Genomic DNA, 15,718 nt, shown 5'->3' on the forward strand with positions numbered 1-15,718 from the left:
CGCGATACTATATAGAACGAAACAAGTTACTCACCATAGCCCAGAGAGACCCCTCCGTTGTCGCTTGGATCGTCGCCGCCCTAGGCTGATTGTATAACAACGATAGCTCGCCGAACGAGCCATGGTTATCATATTTTCCAACATTGACGTTCTCACCTGTCAACGAATTTTTCACGAAGATGTTGTACAAGCCGCTGAAATTATAACACAATCGCAATGGTTCAGGTGTACATAGATAGAGGTTAGACACTTATTTTGATATAATATATAGAGGCAATACGACATCTGAAAATTTGTCTCTAACAATTCCTAGCCAATAGCTAGTGGACGGTGACCTGTGGAGCATCTTCCACATAAAAGACATCCACTCAAAATATCTTTATTAGGTTTTATTATTCGTGTGCAATATGATCAATGTTGTATGATCTCGGATCCGATTGACATCATTATGTATCCTTGCTGTAATAAATGCAACATCATTAACAAGGGCATTCATAATAATAAACTTCAAACCAGATTAAACAGGACGAAGGCGAAGCACCACGCCCTTCGTACAACGTAGAATCCACCGCGTTAATATACCACTTGATCATCGCAGTGAAGGTGAAGTTAGTCAACACTGGCTAATATTAAGCTGTTCTAACCGAATCCGACCGTCCTTGAAATTAAATGATTTTTGGAATTACGGGTTACTGTCTGCGAAAACTCGTAGGAGAAAATTGGCTGAGTCTACTCCAGGAGAAATTGATTACGTTGAAAATCGTCGCTCAGTTATCAAGTCTTCATTTATCGAAAGCCGCAATGTTGCCGAAGTTTGTCGAAGAGTGATGAAGACATTAGGCAAAAAGGCCTTCACCGAAAGCACAAACCGCTTCAGAAACGAAGGTCGGGATGTTGGAAGTTAGTTAGGAGGTGACCAGATGTTTGGACCTAAAGGACAACGCCGCATACTTGCAATCGAAGAGGCTTTTCACGAAGGCAAAGCTTAGAGTTTGAGTGCTCTGTTACTGAGGGCTAAAACTGGTATTTGATATTTAACGTCTGGCAGGGAATACGGCAGTTGTGGAAACTGAGTACAAATGGAGTCGGGTAACAGTTTCGAGTAGGTTCGGGCGTAAGGTATTAGTAGTACTCGCTACTATAAGATAATCACCGAAAACGGAGCAATAAATGTCCGCAGTGTCGAGCTCATCACGAGACCCTTGGGACGCGGTCCGGTTACCTGATGACAACGCCGGTCTATTTGCCATGTTCCAATTATTTCCTGACATGAGCAAAAAAATATCCAACGTTGCCTTCAACTCGTTTGTTCTTCTGATTCAAATCTGTGTAACTACGGGGCTTGCCATGCTCTAAACAGGGCAACTGGACGGCAAGCGTATTCTACAATTGATTTATTTCAAGGAGCCATAGATAATAATTACCTACGGCAATGTAAATGGGATAAATGTGTACGAGATAGAAGAAAATACCGTTGACACGCATTAAAAATCATCATTCTAGGTCAGCTAATTTTATTGAAGTCATTCAATTTCATAGACGTATACTAACTTTTAGCGTTCTAACATAGTATTACAAGAATATATATTAACTGTTCCTATTACAGATGTGTTTCACAGTTGATTTTGCTGTTTATGGCAATAACAAATGTTAAATGTGGTCATTCCAACTCTTCAGGGGCTTTTGACTCACTTTGTATATTGTGCTAAGGCAAATATGTAATTAAAGGCCCTTTTCTAAACCTGCAATGTACCCACATACATTGCTTTTCAGCTCAAAGAGAAACCTCAACATGTTGTGTAAGCGCGAAAATTAAACCATGTTCCTTTTGAAGCAACTTATTCATACGAAACTTTAGCTCGATCTACTAGCTCGGACTAGCTTTTCTCTTTGCGAAACTTAGCCAATAATTATACTAAAACTATCTAAAAATACGTTCGTTCAAAGTTTTTAAGTTATATTGACTGATCATTTAACACATATACAGTGTGTCCTAGAAAGAGTTATTACTGGTACGAGGGTCTGCTGGTAATTTTTAGATCTTCCAACCCAACGAAACGTGGCTCATGTTTCGAAGCTGCCACTAGCGATCAACCAAAGACAGCCTTGTCCTGAAGCGAGCCCGGCGTTCCCGGTCCAGCCTGCTAGTTCTGTCACGACAAAATAGCTGCCGATTGTCTGTTATCAATGACAATTCTTAGTTAAGGTCAAAGGTTACCAATAGCAGGACACAATTGCCAGCTTCCTAATCTAGTTCGAGCCGTAGCGCTGCTGATGCAATATGTGTCTTCGAAATTTTATCGGGAACGCTAGTTATTTTTTGTTATATATTGGGAAGCCATGATCATACACGCATGAAACAGAAAGGCCCCGCTAATTTTATCCTTCGTAATATTTCCAGTCGACAAATTGGTGTAACTAAATTGCCCAGCTTTATATCATGCTGTATTGTAAATAGTAGAAACAGAGGTAGATGGTGCCCTCTACGAGAGGCCGTAACGCTGGTAAGAGTACAGTTTGATGAGCAAGTACTTTTTCTAGAGATGTTCTCTTGAAGGCAGGAGATAATGAAAATCTGCAGTACCGATGAAGTAATGCAACAGCCGAGTAAGAACTGCATGGAGACAAGGATTTGAATTGTAGATGGTTTCCAGAGGGCAAGCAGGCATCAGAAAGTACGTCAGGGTTAAGATGTGTTGAAGGATGGAATCAGGTCACGAACCAAACGGTGATTGAGTTAACAATTGAATTGAAGTGGACACGTATTTAGTCAACATAATTGTATATTTAATGAGCACCTCTATGCTGAGCGATATCATCGAAATATATATGTTCCGTATTTGTTTATTCTGATCATCTAAAAGCCTTATTAAAGAAGCGTTATTTAGACAAGACCGCCATCACTTGCCATTTGCCGCTATGCATTAAAGACATTTGAGATATATATATATATATATATATATATATATATATATATATATAGGCCATGTTTAAAAACAGTTTTCGTAGTTATCGTTTATCAGTAAGTATCTTTGGACTTGTTTTTTAAAATATACTCCGCAAGGAGCATATCAGTGCTGAAAGATTTTAGCCCTTAAAACAAAAACCATTTTGATACGTAGATGGCTCAACGTTCATAACTGTTTTTGTAGTTATTTAATTTTGAACTTACATCGACACTGGAAATTGCTAGGAAACCTTAGCTCCTACTGTTCCTTAGTTATGTATAACTCAAATAGCTGATTTGTAAGTCGCTTTTATCCAGTGTAGATGTAATGTGGGCTTTTTGCGCAGCCTCTACTTTCGGTTGTTTGCTTAATAGTCATCGTCAAATACAAAATGTGCCCTCCTTTTCAGGTTTTGCGTATATTCTATACCACTTTCTGTAGCCGTATCCTAACTGATTCTTAGAGCGCCATTTACAACAGTGCCGGTCAAGCAAACAAGTCAATCCCGTCGATTCATCGGGCGGCTTTCCGCATCCGGCGATGCTTTAACTGAATCTAAAGGCATCATAGAGAAAAGCTAACGCAGTGTCATGAGTAAGTAACTATAGGGATGGTACCGACAGTAATAACAACAGAAATAGATAACGATTAACCATTAATGTAATGATCCCTTTAGCGCCTCCAATATGGTGGCGTTCACCCTCTCGACGTTCGCAAATTTGTGCCGTCCTTTCGAAAAAGGGTTGCAGATATTTTTCCCCTTAGCTGACATGTTGGTTTGTTTGTGTTCCAGAACACACTTTGACACATGGCAGGGGCCTTTTTGGTCTTGCTGAATTAACAATGATGCCATTAGCGACAAGACAAGTAAACGAGACTCCCTCTGGAGGAATAGACAATACAAAGCGGGCGGGACGGACTGACCGCTGTCTATTACTGTATCTTCACTGACATTGGGTATCTGCTGAGGCGCACATGGATGCATGAAGGGGTAAATAAAATATGACATCCACATTTTGCACATATATGCATTCAAACAATTCTGTTTTCAACAAGTCGCTCACTTTTTATTAAACGGTTTATTTGATACAATTAAGCTTACATTCTATCTACTAATGGAACATGGTATCTTACTTCATTACTTACAATTATTCCTACTTAATGTGTCTGTAATAAACTCACAACAAATTTCACGACTTGCCTAAATTGGTTTATTAGGGACTGACTCTTTGTCAACGGTTCGAGTAGCGTCAGTGAGAAAAATCCAATAATAGGACGTGACAGCTCTACGGATCGGGAATTAGCATGGTATCTATGCGCCGAAATAACGCCTTACATTACTATACATCGTACATAGCAGCGTTTTAGTAGTTAGAAAGCTATTTGACTTGTCGTCCGATTCTCTTGCGCTGAGAAAGCAGTAGCTCAGGACTTTTGTCATTTTATCCTAATACATTATTTCCTCTTCCCGACGGTAGAAACAACTGTCGACAGAGAGGTTTTTCATTTCTCTTTTGTTATCGTGACATTTTGCGTTTTCTCGAGATACCCATTTCCGCCCCGACCATTGGAATCATCGCCAACTCCATTACCGCCCAAATATCCAGATGGATTCGTGTTGGCGTCACCGTTGTGGATTATGCACCGATCGTGGAAAATCAGTCGTTCTCAACTGAACAGATTCCCTGCCCCGTCACTTTTGACTTTATTTTTCTTCTCTTGGCTTTTTCCTTCTTTATGTGGCCATCGTCTCACGAGTAACTCTCACACCGGCCTGGGAAATTTGCGAAACTTCTTGGCAGAGCCTTGCCTCTCTGTCAGCTTGTCGTTTCAAACTAAAAAATCTACCCGTAACGAGTCACTTTCATGTACACGGCCGCAACAGCAGCGACCTCCACTGTCGCACAGGCTTTCAAAAGCAATATCGATTTTTTTTACATGTGTAACGCAGGAAGAATGAAGGGAAGAAACGATTCGCGGTATCGTGTGCGCTCTCTTTTCCTTTTAAAAAACCAGAGGGAGAACGCGGACATTCGATTCTCCTAAGTTCCCGGCCCCTATCGCCTGTGCGCGACTGTTGAAAGCACTATTTCAAACTCACGCGAGGATCTAGTTTGTCTTTCCCTGCTGGATTCTCCTACTGTACCTACATTATTGCACGTCGGTCGACTTCTACAACCGATGACGGCCCAAACTGAACAACCACGCGTACAGAACAGGCCTTTGCGCGTAGAAGACGGTCAGGTGCAGACTTGTCGTCTGCTTTCCGACTATTATGGAAAAAAACAAGCGCAAACACTTGCTTTGAGAAACTAATGGGAGCGCCGTACAAAGGATCTTCAAAAGAGGCCCCTGACCGTGCCTCGTCTTGTAGTCCGGTCTGGCGCACGACCAAAAAACCGACAGTTCCAAGCTTGGGAATTGGTCTTAACATTGGTTATCTGTCCACGAACGGCAAGAACGGTTTGTTCTCCAGCTACACTTTCTAGGGTCAATACTGTTGTTAGGCCTTCGAATGTCTCGAAAGATAGCTACCTCAATGTATGTACATATCTGCGCGTGTATCTTTGATGCTACCGCCACACTTCAGAATAGTTTACTTCATAGTAAAAAAAACAAGGCACTTTATAATCTAATAAATGCGAGAAATAATGTTCTATTAGCTGGCTATCCGTGTATATGGACGTTTAAGTGTAAATGTAGCACTTCGCTTCTTCATTTATTTGAGGTCCGAAATAATGTTCTGAGGAACTGCCCTTACATTATAATTCTTATTACGAGATGGATTAGGCTGCGTGGGGCATGTATAGGCTGCGTAGGACAGCGTGAGAGCGTGTCCTAGTTCGACTGTAATTCAGCTCGCTACATGTCCACGCGAGTCTTCTCAGCGTTTCGAAGCATTCAGTTAGTAGGATTCGTAGTGGGTGAAAATGCGGAAAGAGAACTTCGTATAGCTACTACCTCGAATAGCTCGGGCGCAATTAGTTCGCAATAATTTTGGACGCAGATCAAGTTCGAGTAATAAATAGACTCTCAGAATGGAAAAATGTAATAGCCAATACCCGTGTGGCATGTTTAATCGGATCTGTTTCATTGTGTATTCATTTTTAAAGTAGAATTCCTCTATAAATGTCCTGTTAACGGCCTTTCGATTACTATGAGCCCAAGACACTTCTAAGGAAGACCTGTAATATAAACGAGTTTACAATTGGGTTAAAAACGTCGTTGGCTAGATTATCGCGTTCGATTTGACATACGGAGGTATCAAGCTCAACAAATGGGCAATCACGCAAAGAGGTTTCCACTCTGTGGCTCTCTAATATATTGGCCTGTTATAGGCCAACGCAAGTTAATCGTTACGTAGAATTTCATAATCGGTCAGATTCGGTGTGTCCCTACAGTATGCTTCCACACGTTAAGGAGTGTATCCATCGTTGCTCTAACCGAGATGAGCTATTTATTGTATACTTTTTATATACTTCTTCGCACAGTACGCTTGACGTCCAGATTCTGATATTTGGACATACGATCTAAACCAGTGGAATTTCGAATTGACAGTAACATGCAAGTGTTGTAAGTTTATCGAAAAAAACTTCAAAGCGGTGACTATTGTGTGTTTAAGAGTTTTTCTTTGCTGAGAGATAACAAAAAATAAACAGAGCAATCGTTGGTATAATAAACAGAGTAAAGCAGTTCAGATATTGCTCCAGCCATATATATATATAGGCAGTAGGCACTTTTTAACAGTCTCTTAAAAAAAAATTCCGCTTCAAGTCAAGTTCACCTTCTATCGCTAACTTCTATCATAGTTCGTTTATTGTTTAGTAACTGTTTTTGTCAGTTTGAATTTCGGATGTGGAGCCTATATTTAGTGAATTGTGCTAGCCTTCCCTTGTTGCTAATAGCATTTTTTGTTTTGAAATGATATATTTCTGAGAACAGTAAACTTGGTTGATACTTGCCACGCGTTACCCTATCATACGTGCTACTTGTCTAGCTGGCTCATTACAGCTCACCCATGCTCATCCTGTACCCTCTGCATAGGTGTATAAAATCTAGAGGTAACACTGCCTAAACAATTACCTTTTTTTTTTTTATATTGATTATGCCGCTTCCATTTATTCTATGGGCTCTAGCTCTTGTCTAACCTTCTAAAAATTGAATCGCATATTCGTTCATCTTGGAATTTTTGTGTTAGGCATCGACTAATTGTTTTAGAAGGTTTCTTAGAACACAACATTTTTTTGCTTCCTTCTGTGTCATGGCTACACGTTTAACTCAGTTTAGTCTGGGGACAAAGCATTTGACGCAAGCCGATAATGCCGCCGGTAGACAACTAGCGTAGATAAAGTGTTGCCCAATGACACGGCGTACCAACGATTTTGAACAGCAGCCCCAAAACTCAGCTCAGTGTATTGATACCGGCCTTCACCGGCCCACTACCACAAACGCTGTCGCCTACATCGAATTCTTTCATCTGAAGTTTCCTACGCCGACTACTCAAACCTGTTAGCTGACTTTACTGATAACTTACCTCTGTATAACGTAAAAGTTGTCACCATCATCACCTTGCTGGATGACAATGTCATTCGGACCAACCTTCCGTTCGAACATGGCATCAAGCACCTGTTAATTGAAAATCGGTGATGGATAATAACACTAATGATGATGTATTAATGATTGTTGCAAACAAGATGTCTTCGTTATAGCTCGAGCTAAATTTGTTTCTCACTGGATGCTGTTCCAGGGTCTGGCGAGACTCTGGCGATCAACGATATGACAATAACGTAACGTGAGGCCTAAAAACCAATTACAGGAAAGCTTATCATTATTTAGCTACTTCCTATGCAAAACGGCAAGCTTGACAGATACTTGGGGGCATTAAAAAAGCTACTTACCTCCTGCATCTGAGAGGCATCAAGTGAGCGGAACAGAAGTATATTCTTGACGGCTTTTGCTAGCACCTCACGCTGTTCGTCCGATTTAGGATGAACAATCTGAAAATATTAAAACAAATCAGAAATATAAACAGACAGATGTTGGCACGAGCATGGCCATGCCGATGTCTGATTTTTGTTATGTTGTTTCCGCTAGCACCTTCTTACTAGGATTTGTATGGACGATATCGAGATTATCCAGAAGAGAACGACAGATCAGCCGTTAACCAGCCGTTAACCATTCTATTGAAAGCCGCTTAACTTCGAAAATATCGCTTACGAACGTAATGATCACTGTTCGTACTGTAAAGATCCTTTTTATGAAAGCTTGATATTACATGAAAAATAGAAAATGATTATTTATTGATGATCCTTCTGACAGACGAGAATGAAATTTATTTCCTATATACGCTTTCAACGTCGCATACGATTATTCTACATAACTGTGATAGTAAAATCCTTGAGTGGCAGCGATGCGTAACGGTTCATTCAAAACTGCATCCGCTAAGAATCGCCGGCACATATTGCACACAACCCCTTTAGCCAGGCATCATGCCGCCTATCGGCGTACGCTTCTCTACGCGGTCAGTGACCCTGTTGTGCATCCATTACGCGGTATCGTCCTCGTCAGCTCGCCGCCAACTGCTCCTCCTCGGCAGGACCCCGCCTGTATAGGACACAATCCGAACAACAAACCTCGCTGGCCTCGTCATCGTTGTTGGCGACCGTATCTAATAAGTAGTAGGTCCCAGTTTCATGCAGGGACGTTTTACATAACGATACGAAACCATTCTAAGAGAGACATCATTGCCCATCGTTTAATACGCATCAGGTGTTCATAGACCAGGGGAAGTAGTGCAGCAGTAGCGGCGGGGGCTAAAAAAATTGTAAGCTTTAATGTTGGGCCTTCACAGTGACACTTCTACCGACCGACCTATAGACCGAAGGTGGTACATACTTTTTTTTTTTTTCATTTTAACTACTGCTTTCAACTCATAGCATTCAGACACCTACAATCCATCGCACAGTCAACAAACCTAGCAGCAATCGCCCCCAACTGGAAAGCAGAAACTAGAAAAACAAACTCCTTATTAGCCATGAAACAATACAGCTACTCCCAGAAGACCGTTCTGTCAGTAGCACCTCTGCGAGGCTGCGCTGTAAGACCGACGCACGTGGCAGAACCATGGCGACCTATTGTGATATAATGGAGTGGAGAGAACCTCCTGACCACGGACAAACGTCTACATTCTTTCTTCCTCTCATGTGCCATCAGTTCAGCTCTATGACGATGACCGCCTCAGTACCCACGACATAACTTACATTGTGATGCTTCTTTTTCACCCTTTTGTTTGTCTAAAACCTGTATGTGAGTGGACTGACGCTAGCCGTTCATCACTCAATAAATGATCGTCGTCGCTTTCGATGCGCGGCTTCACTGAAGCTGCAGCCACTGTCGCTGCTCTACTTGCTGTTATCTACTTCCATAGTCCCGTCACAGAAAACAAGCCATCGTGCGGCGCTAACATGACGACAATGATATCGATTCAATGCAAAAAACTGCTGGGGGCAGATAATAACCTAAATAATTACTATAAGCGATTAATAATAATAGCTGGAAGGGTCCTGCTGTATTGGGTGAACCGACACAAAGAAAAACATTTAGGGAATAGAGGCTATATTAGACAAAAACTGCTTCTTTCTGTTTCTCTTTTTCAGTCAAAGAAAAATAGAGGCAAAAATAGCGACAGGACTGGAATGAAAGAACCTCAAAAAATTGCGAATCGAAACATTGGATAGGAGATTGCGCTATGGTGCTTGTCTAGTTATGCCCTAGCCCTTTTACCGTGGTCCTATTCGCTTGTTGTTATTCTTGCGAATGATAACTAGGTCACCACTAATACCATTGAATCGGAGTTCTCGCCAAAAAAAATAAATCACCAAAAAGAAGACGCTGTTAAAGGCACTTTTTTGTGCTGTATTTATGGTGCTTCTTTTGTGTGCCTCAGTTACACATACAGAGCTAGGCTTCCAACTGATCAACAGCAACAGCAGTGGAAATCTTGTCATTTGTGGAACCAGGAGATCAGCGGCCGGAAAAAAACACAAGGAGAGAACATAAATGTTACATAGCATAACAAGGCGACGAGAGAGATTATATTATATACTACAGGTAGAAAGGTATTTGAAGGATCTTGTTTTTCTTAGAAGTTTATTACTGTGGCCTGCTCTTTCCCCCATTTACGCTCGAATAGTTGGTAACTCTCTAAGAATCAGACTCTTCTGACAAAAATCAAATCACACCGTGGTTCATCGCCATATCGGCAAAAACAATCTATTCGGCCCGATTTTCTCTTTTTTTAAATCTCTCTAGATAGGCCGTACGTGAGCAGCTTGGTTTGTGATCAGACATGTCACAGCAAGACAGTTAGCGGGTAACAAGCTATTTTCTGCACGCTCTTCTCGAATGGTAGGGCTTGAGTAATCGTCTCAAATGTCCCCTCTTTTCTGTCACTAGCAGAGAATCGTCAACGAAGCCTGCTGCAGGGCTAATCTGGTTGAAACGAGATATGGTTGGTATCAGCTTGGTCAAGCAGAGTCTGTCGCCCGATCAGGACGAAGGAGGGTCGCTGCGGAGGTGAAGGGAAGAGGGTAGACAGATATGTTGTCTGTTTGGAGGCCTTCTTATAAGGAACCTGACAAGAGAAGTAGAAATATAATTAAAGCAGTGCCTTTCACGACCACAGTTCGTACGCATGGTATGTGCAGATACAACAGCTGAATGGCAATCTACTATTGTTCCGCCTCGATTTCATTTTTGAACGACGTGCGTAACCTCAAATACACATGAGTTAGGTGGCGGGGGGGACAGAATCGGTGCCGTTAGGACTCGGTGTATAGCGCAGATGGCCCCTAGCATACAAGCAACCAGCATATTCTAACAGTTCTCGTTTTTTCAACTAAAAATCAAATTAGTAAATGGGTTGTCATCAGCATAGCCGTCGATGGCTAAATATGTATAGGCTGACAAAGAAGCGTCTAACCTCTACCATCCACGCCTCAGGCCCGCTAAATTTACAGCTTTGTCCCAGGAGAGACGGTGCCTGTTGCCTTACTCGGTTCTTGTTTCTGATGCACGCGTACATTGGGAACGAAGTAGCGTAAGTTCGTGTTGACTCGAGTCTGATACACACACAAGCCCACGCAGTAGGAAGTTTTATGGAAATAGTTTAGTTGATCAAGCTGAATTCGAAAACCATTTTTGGCTTTCGCTCAGGGTGCATACATGCTGCGGCGTAGTTCTGAGAAAACCTTTGTAATTCGCGGCTATCTGGCCATCGTCGGCGTAACTTCTGAGCAATAATTAAGGCGCTGCCGTTTTGGCGCCAGAGCTTCGATCAGTGGACGAAATACTTCCTCGACCACATGTGACGTGGCCCACTACAGCGTTGGCCGTCACCAAGGGTCTTTCTACTCGGCAGGCCTATAAAAACCTGAAAGATTCTCGATTGTTGCAAAGACTTCGATCTGTGTTCGGTACGCAGCGTACCTGACTGAGCCAGTTTATTACAAATAGTCAGAACAATAGACCACGCCAAAAATAAGTACCCGTATTTGCAAAATGAGGTAAACACATAAAAGTGGTAAATGAGAACCCGATTATTTTTTGCGCCCGAAACACAACGAGTGTGAATTTAGTAGTAGTACAACTAGAAAATATCTTAATTATCGGTGAAACCACTTGTCAACACCCAGACAGGATATGCAAACAGACGATGATCTGCTCTCTATTCGATTTATAATACGGAGAACGTCGTATCTATACGTTACCTAATTTGTTTTCTTCTTTCCTGTAAAGCATTTGATATATTTCGTCTCTAAATATTATTACTATTATTGTTATTTAAATTCATCTTTGGCGTTTTTATTACTCTCTAATATACAGGTTACGTCTTATCGTATCACAGTCGAATGAAAAAAAAATTCTATATTTTTTAGCATTAATGCTCCTTCTAATAAAAATGACTATACTTCAGAATACCCAGTACTACTTTCAAGGTATCTTCTCGCTAGTTTTAGCTGCACCCACTACCGAAAAATCTGTTAATGCAACCCACCTTTCCTGATGAGTTCAACTTCAACCGGGGCCTCTAACTTTCTCGTAACAGTATATCTTGACAATACCTCTACCTAAAGACTATTCGTCATTATAAGGCATTATAAAGCATTACGTTAATAGAGTGCCCCATTTTTCTATTATGAGGACCGAGCGATTGTGCAGCATAGCACATAAAACGGTAACACACTGGTTACACGCAATTTTCTGTGAATGCAATTAGGATAACTATACAGAGCCTGTCTTTTCCCTTTCCAACATGCCTAGTTAAAGGTGTACAACAAACTTCAAGAGGACAAGCCGATTTTCCTTTTTACTCATATTGTTTTACTTGATCGAAAACGTGTTATCGATATTATGCTTATTATTTTATTATTATCTTATACATGTAGTATAGAAAGAGAAAGTAAGTTGTCAAAACCCAAGGTCGTTTCGCTCCGACAGGTTCGGGTAATACGAAAAAAGTTCGTGCCTCACAGCCTTAATTCTCCGTCTATTAAATGTTACGATTTTGCCGTGAACGCCACACTTTTGTTTACTATCGATTTCTAGGAATCCAATTTACGGCTGTTCCTGAACGAGCAACGATTTTGTCACCCGCGGGCAAATCTAGAACGATGCACCACCGCAATCAAATCACCGCTGACTGCTACATGGAACAAACAGAAATATGAAAAAACATCTTTGACACCTACAATTGAACTTCTCTGTTGTAGGATAGCTTGCTATAGCTATGCGATACGGTCGATTGGCATGGAACGCACCTTGGAAGCCACAGCAGCTGACGTGTCTTTGACACAACAAACTAACATGTTGTTTCAACAACTTTAACGTGTAATAATAAACATAGAGCCAATATACTGATTAAGAAGGGTAACGGGCAAATATTGCTTCTGATTTTTATGTATCGTTTTGTTGTGCGTTTGACGGGATCTGACTAGCCTGTAATATATAAGGCACGAGTATGGTACAGTTAAAAATATTCATTTGCGCAGAGACGTGTCTGCAAATATAAGCAAACTGGATAAAAAAGAGGTAAAATACTGATAAAAGAGCGATGAAAGAACAGAGCAACGAAAAATATTATTAGCAAGGAAAAATTTTTTTTACCGTGAAAATGTTCACCTAATATATTATTGTACGAAAGAACTTACTCCCATGATTCTCAATGCGTTAAGGCGCTTGCGAAAAGGGCAAACATTGCACATACTTTTAGCCGCCTCGATCTAAAAAATTGGCACTTACCCAATATGCTTTCCTGCCAATTTCTACTGACGCTCAGCCCACAGACGACGCCTTCGACTATTTCTCACATAGTAGCGCACATGCCTACACAACATCCAGCTGCCTAGGCAACAGTAGCATTATCAACAGCAATTGAGGCAGAAGTATCTAAACTTCTATTGAAAGAACGGGAGCAAAAAACCAGCCGGCACCCCCATCGCTCCCCCTTTCATTTCGGCCTTCGCCCATCTTCTAACCCGCCTGCTGGCTACATTTTACTGTCGTTGCGTTATAGCTCCTTACACACGCTCCAGTAAGCAATTCCGATCGTCGTCCCGGGGTACGCTGTCCTTTGCCACCCTTGCTCTATCGGCGTTTGCAGTGTTTGCTAAGTCAAACAGGTTCTTCGCAAATACACCTTCCCCTTTTCCAAACCCACACATAACATCTCGCAAGTCGAGCACTGAGAGTGGCATTATTCCGTCCCTCAACGCACGTCGTGTTCTCCTTTTCTTATCTAACGTAGCTACTTGCTTACCCGTTACAACCAGCTTTCGCAAGTAACCCTGCGAACTGCTCGGGCCCTTCCAGCCGGACTTGTGACGCTGGAGGTTTTCGTTCATTCGTTTGCGCATCTCTTGTTGTACGATTGTATGAACACAAACATACTCATTTGACATACATGTATAACAGTGACTGAGGATAGAATATGCTTGGTTGCGTGTAGGCGGGGAAAAAAGGGAGGTTTCGGGTCAGAGCGATGGAATCACTAAGGCAACAGAACACGGGTAGGCTTAGGCTTAATGACCTGGGCGAAAGCTGGAAACATAAACTGGGACACTGGAGTGACTCTGCGAGCTAACTTAGGTTGTCAACCTTTTCCACAAGCAGCCGATGGAATCGGCGTTCGAAGTGATGAAAGTAAAACGAAAACGTACACTTCGATAGTTGCAAGGGTTCTGTTAGAATGGCGGCAGGCTAGCTTTCAACAAGATAGGAGTTTCATTTTGTTATATAATCCGCTCCCACGGGATTTGTTTGACTCATTTAGCTGCGCATAAGCTTGCGCATTCAGGACGTACGAAATTGTGAACGCTCGTATTAAAGGTTGAGTTGGCACTAATCTACGATATACATACGTAAACAACCATCGCCTTATATAACAGGGGCAATAAACGCAATGGCCGAAACAGAAATGTTCTTTCTACCTCGTGCATGCGGTTGCTGCTTTTGTCAATATGAACGCCGCCAACACCGAGCCGTAAAGATGGCGGCCGAGTTCAGATCAAGGTCACCTATCATCATATATCATGTAGACAGATCAGAGTTGTTACTAACCCTGAACGAATCTTAACCATTCACTAACAAGTTGGAAATGCAGTTTCGTGGCAGCATTGTCCTCTTTGCTTTTCTACACGTACTGAGTATGTGACTCAGTTTACGCTAGAGAAGCGCTGGAGCCTGTGCTATTTACGTTAAGAATACACGTTAAGGAAGTTGTCATGACACAAGGCGACCTTTGGAAGTTGGCTTCCAAGGGTCTATAACACTGTTTGTGTTATAGGTGCGATTGTCTATGCTTGATGCGAAGTGATACGTTGAAATACACTAATAGTAGGTTGATATTGAAGCATGCGTTAGTGCTTGATCGGGTCTATTGCTTGGTAGATGGGCCCTTCTTCTCCAACAGAAGACAGCGGATTTCGTCAAAAGTCTGATCTATCACGAATAGAATTTAGCTGCACAATAAATGCGTTAATGTCTTGCGTATGATTCCACACGGGAGTCTGCACCATCGGTCAGCTGACATATATATATATATATATAATATTCATTGAAAAGAAAAACAAAGCCAGAAAAACATTGCAGTAACAAATCATGCTTTCAATTCCCACTGCTTAATAGCGAGAATCATTTTTGTATGGAAACACTTAAAAGCCACCGAATTATCAGAGTACAACAGATCCGCATTGTAAATTGTGATAATCTTCAAAATGCGTACAGGTATAGCACTAGGATATTTTTTTTTAATTATCGCCTGTTTTCACGTTGTTTTCGATTACCAAATGATCGCAATGGTGTCGACTGGTGATGAAAACGTGAAGACGCGCGCATTTATTGGCTGCGGGTACGAGAACACTTATCACAACTACCCTAAGCCCATTTTTTCTCGTTAACTTTTCAGAGCCCTATCTGACCGATCTAAAGCAACATGCGCAGAACGCAGGGGTTCAGAAGACTAAAATTTAAGAAGATCAACTAAACAGGGTAAAAACCACTTAGTAAACACATTTTTAATGGCTTCGACGACCGTCACTCACAGACTTCGCAAAAGCGTACGTCTAAGCTAAAAATTGTTTCGGTTTAGCAACCCTTTAGCGTAATGTCGATTTGCCTGTTTTATTTTAGAGGTATTAGAACAAAGTGATCGATGGCATCTTGCGAAAATCTCTGTTTTTATGAAGATAACTGAAATATTAGTAGAGAAAAAT

General features: G+C 41.5%; 1 protein-coding gene across 7 annotated transcripts in view; it reads right to left on the reverse strand.

Annotated features, from left to right (window-relative positions):
* The window catches only part of LOC111249432 (cAMP-dependent protein kinase type II regulatory subunit-like), a 91,131-nt gene that overhangs the window by 15,397 nt on the left and 60,016 nt on the right, over nucleotides 1-15,718 (reverse strand). For all 7 annotated transcript variants that reach the window (XR_002672911.2, XM_022803291.2, XM_086987146.1 and 4 more), the window contains 3 exons: nucleotides 7,847-7,945; nucleotides 7,483-7,574; nucleotides 35-194 (listed from right to left, as the gene is read on the reverse strand). Coding sequence is in view for 6 of the 7 variants with exons in the window: in XM_022803291.2 (XP_022659026.1) it covers nucleotides 35-194; nucleotides 7,483-7,574; nucleotides 7,847-7,945 (351 nt within the window). In the remaining variant the exon portion in view is untranslated. The remainder of the gene's footprint in view (nucleotides 1-34; nucleotides 195-7,482; nucleotides 7,575-7,846; nucleotides 7,946-15,718) is intronic.

Source organism: Varroa destructor, unplaced genomic scaffold, assembly GCF_002443255.2.
Source record: "Varroa destructor unplaced genomic scaffold, Vdes_3.0 BEIS01000004.1, whole genome shotgun sequence".
NCBI classification, from domain to species: domain Eukaryota; kingdom Metazoa; phylum Arthropoda; class Arachnida; order Mesostigmata; family Varroidae; genus Varroa; species Varroa destructor.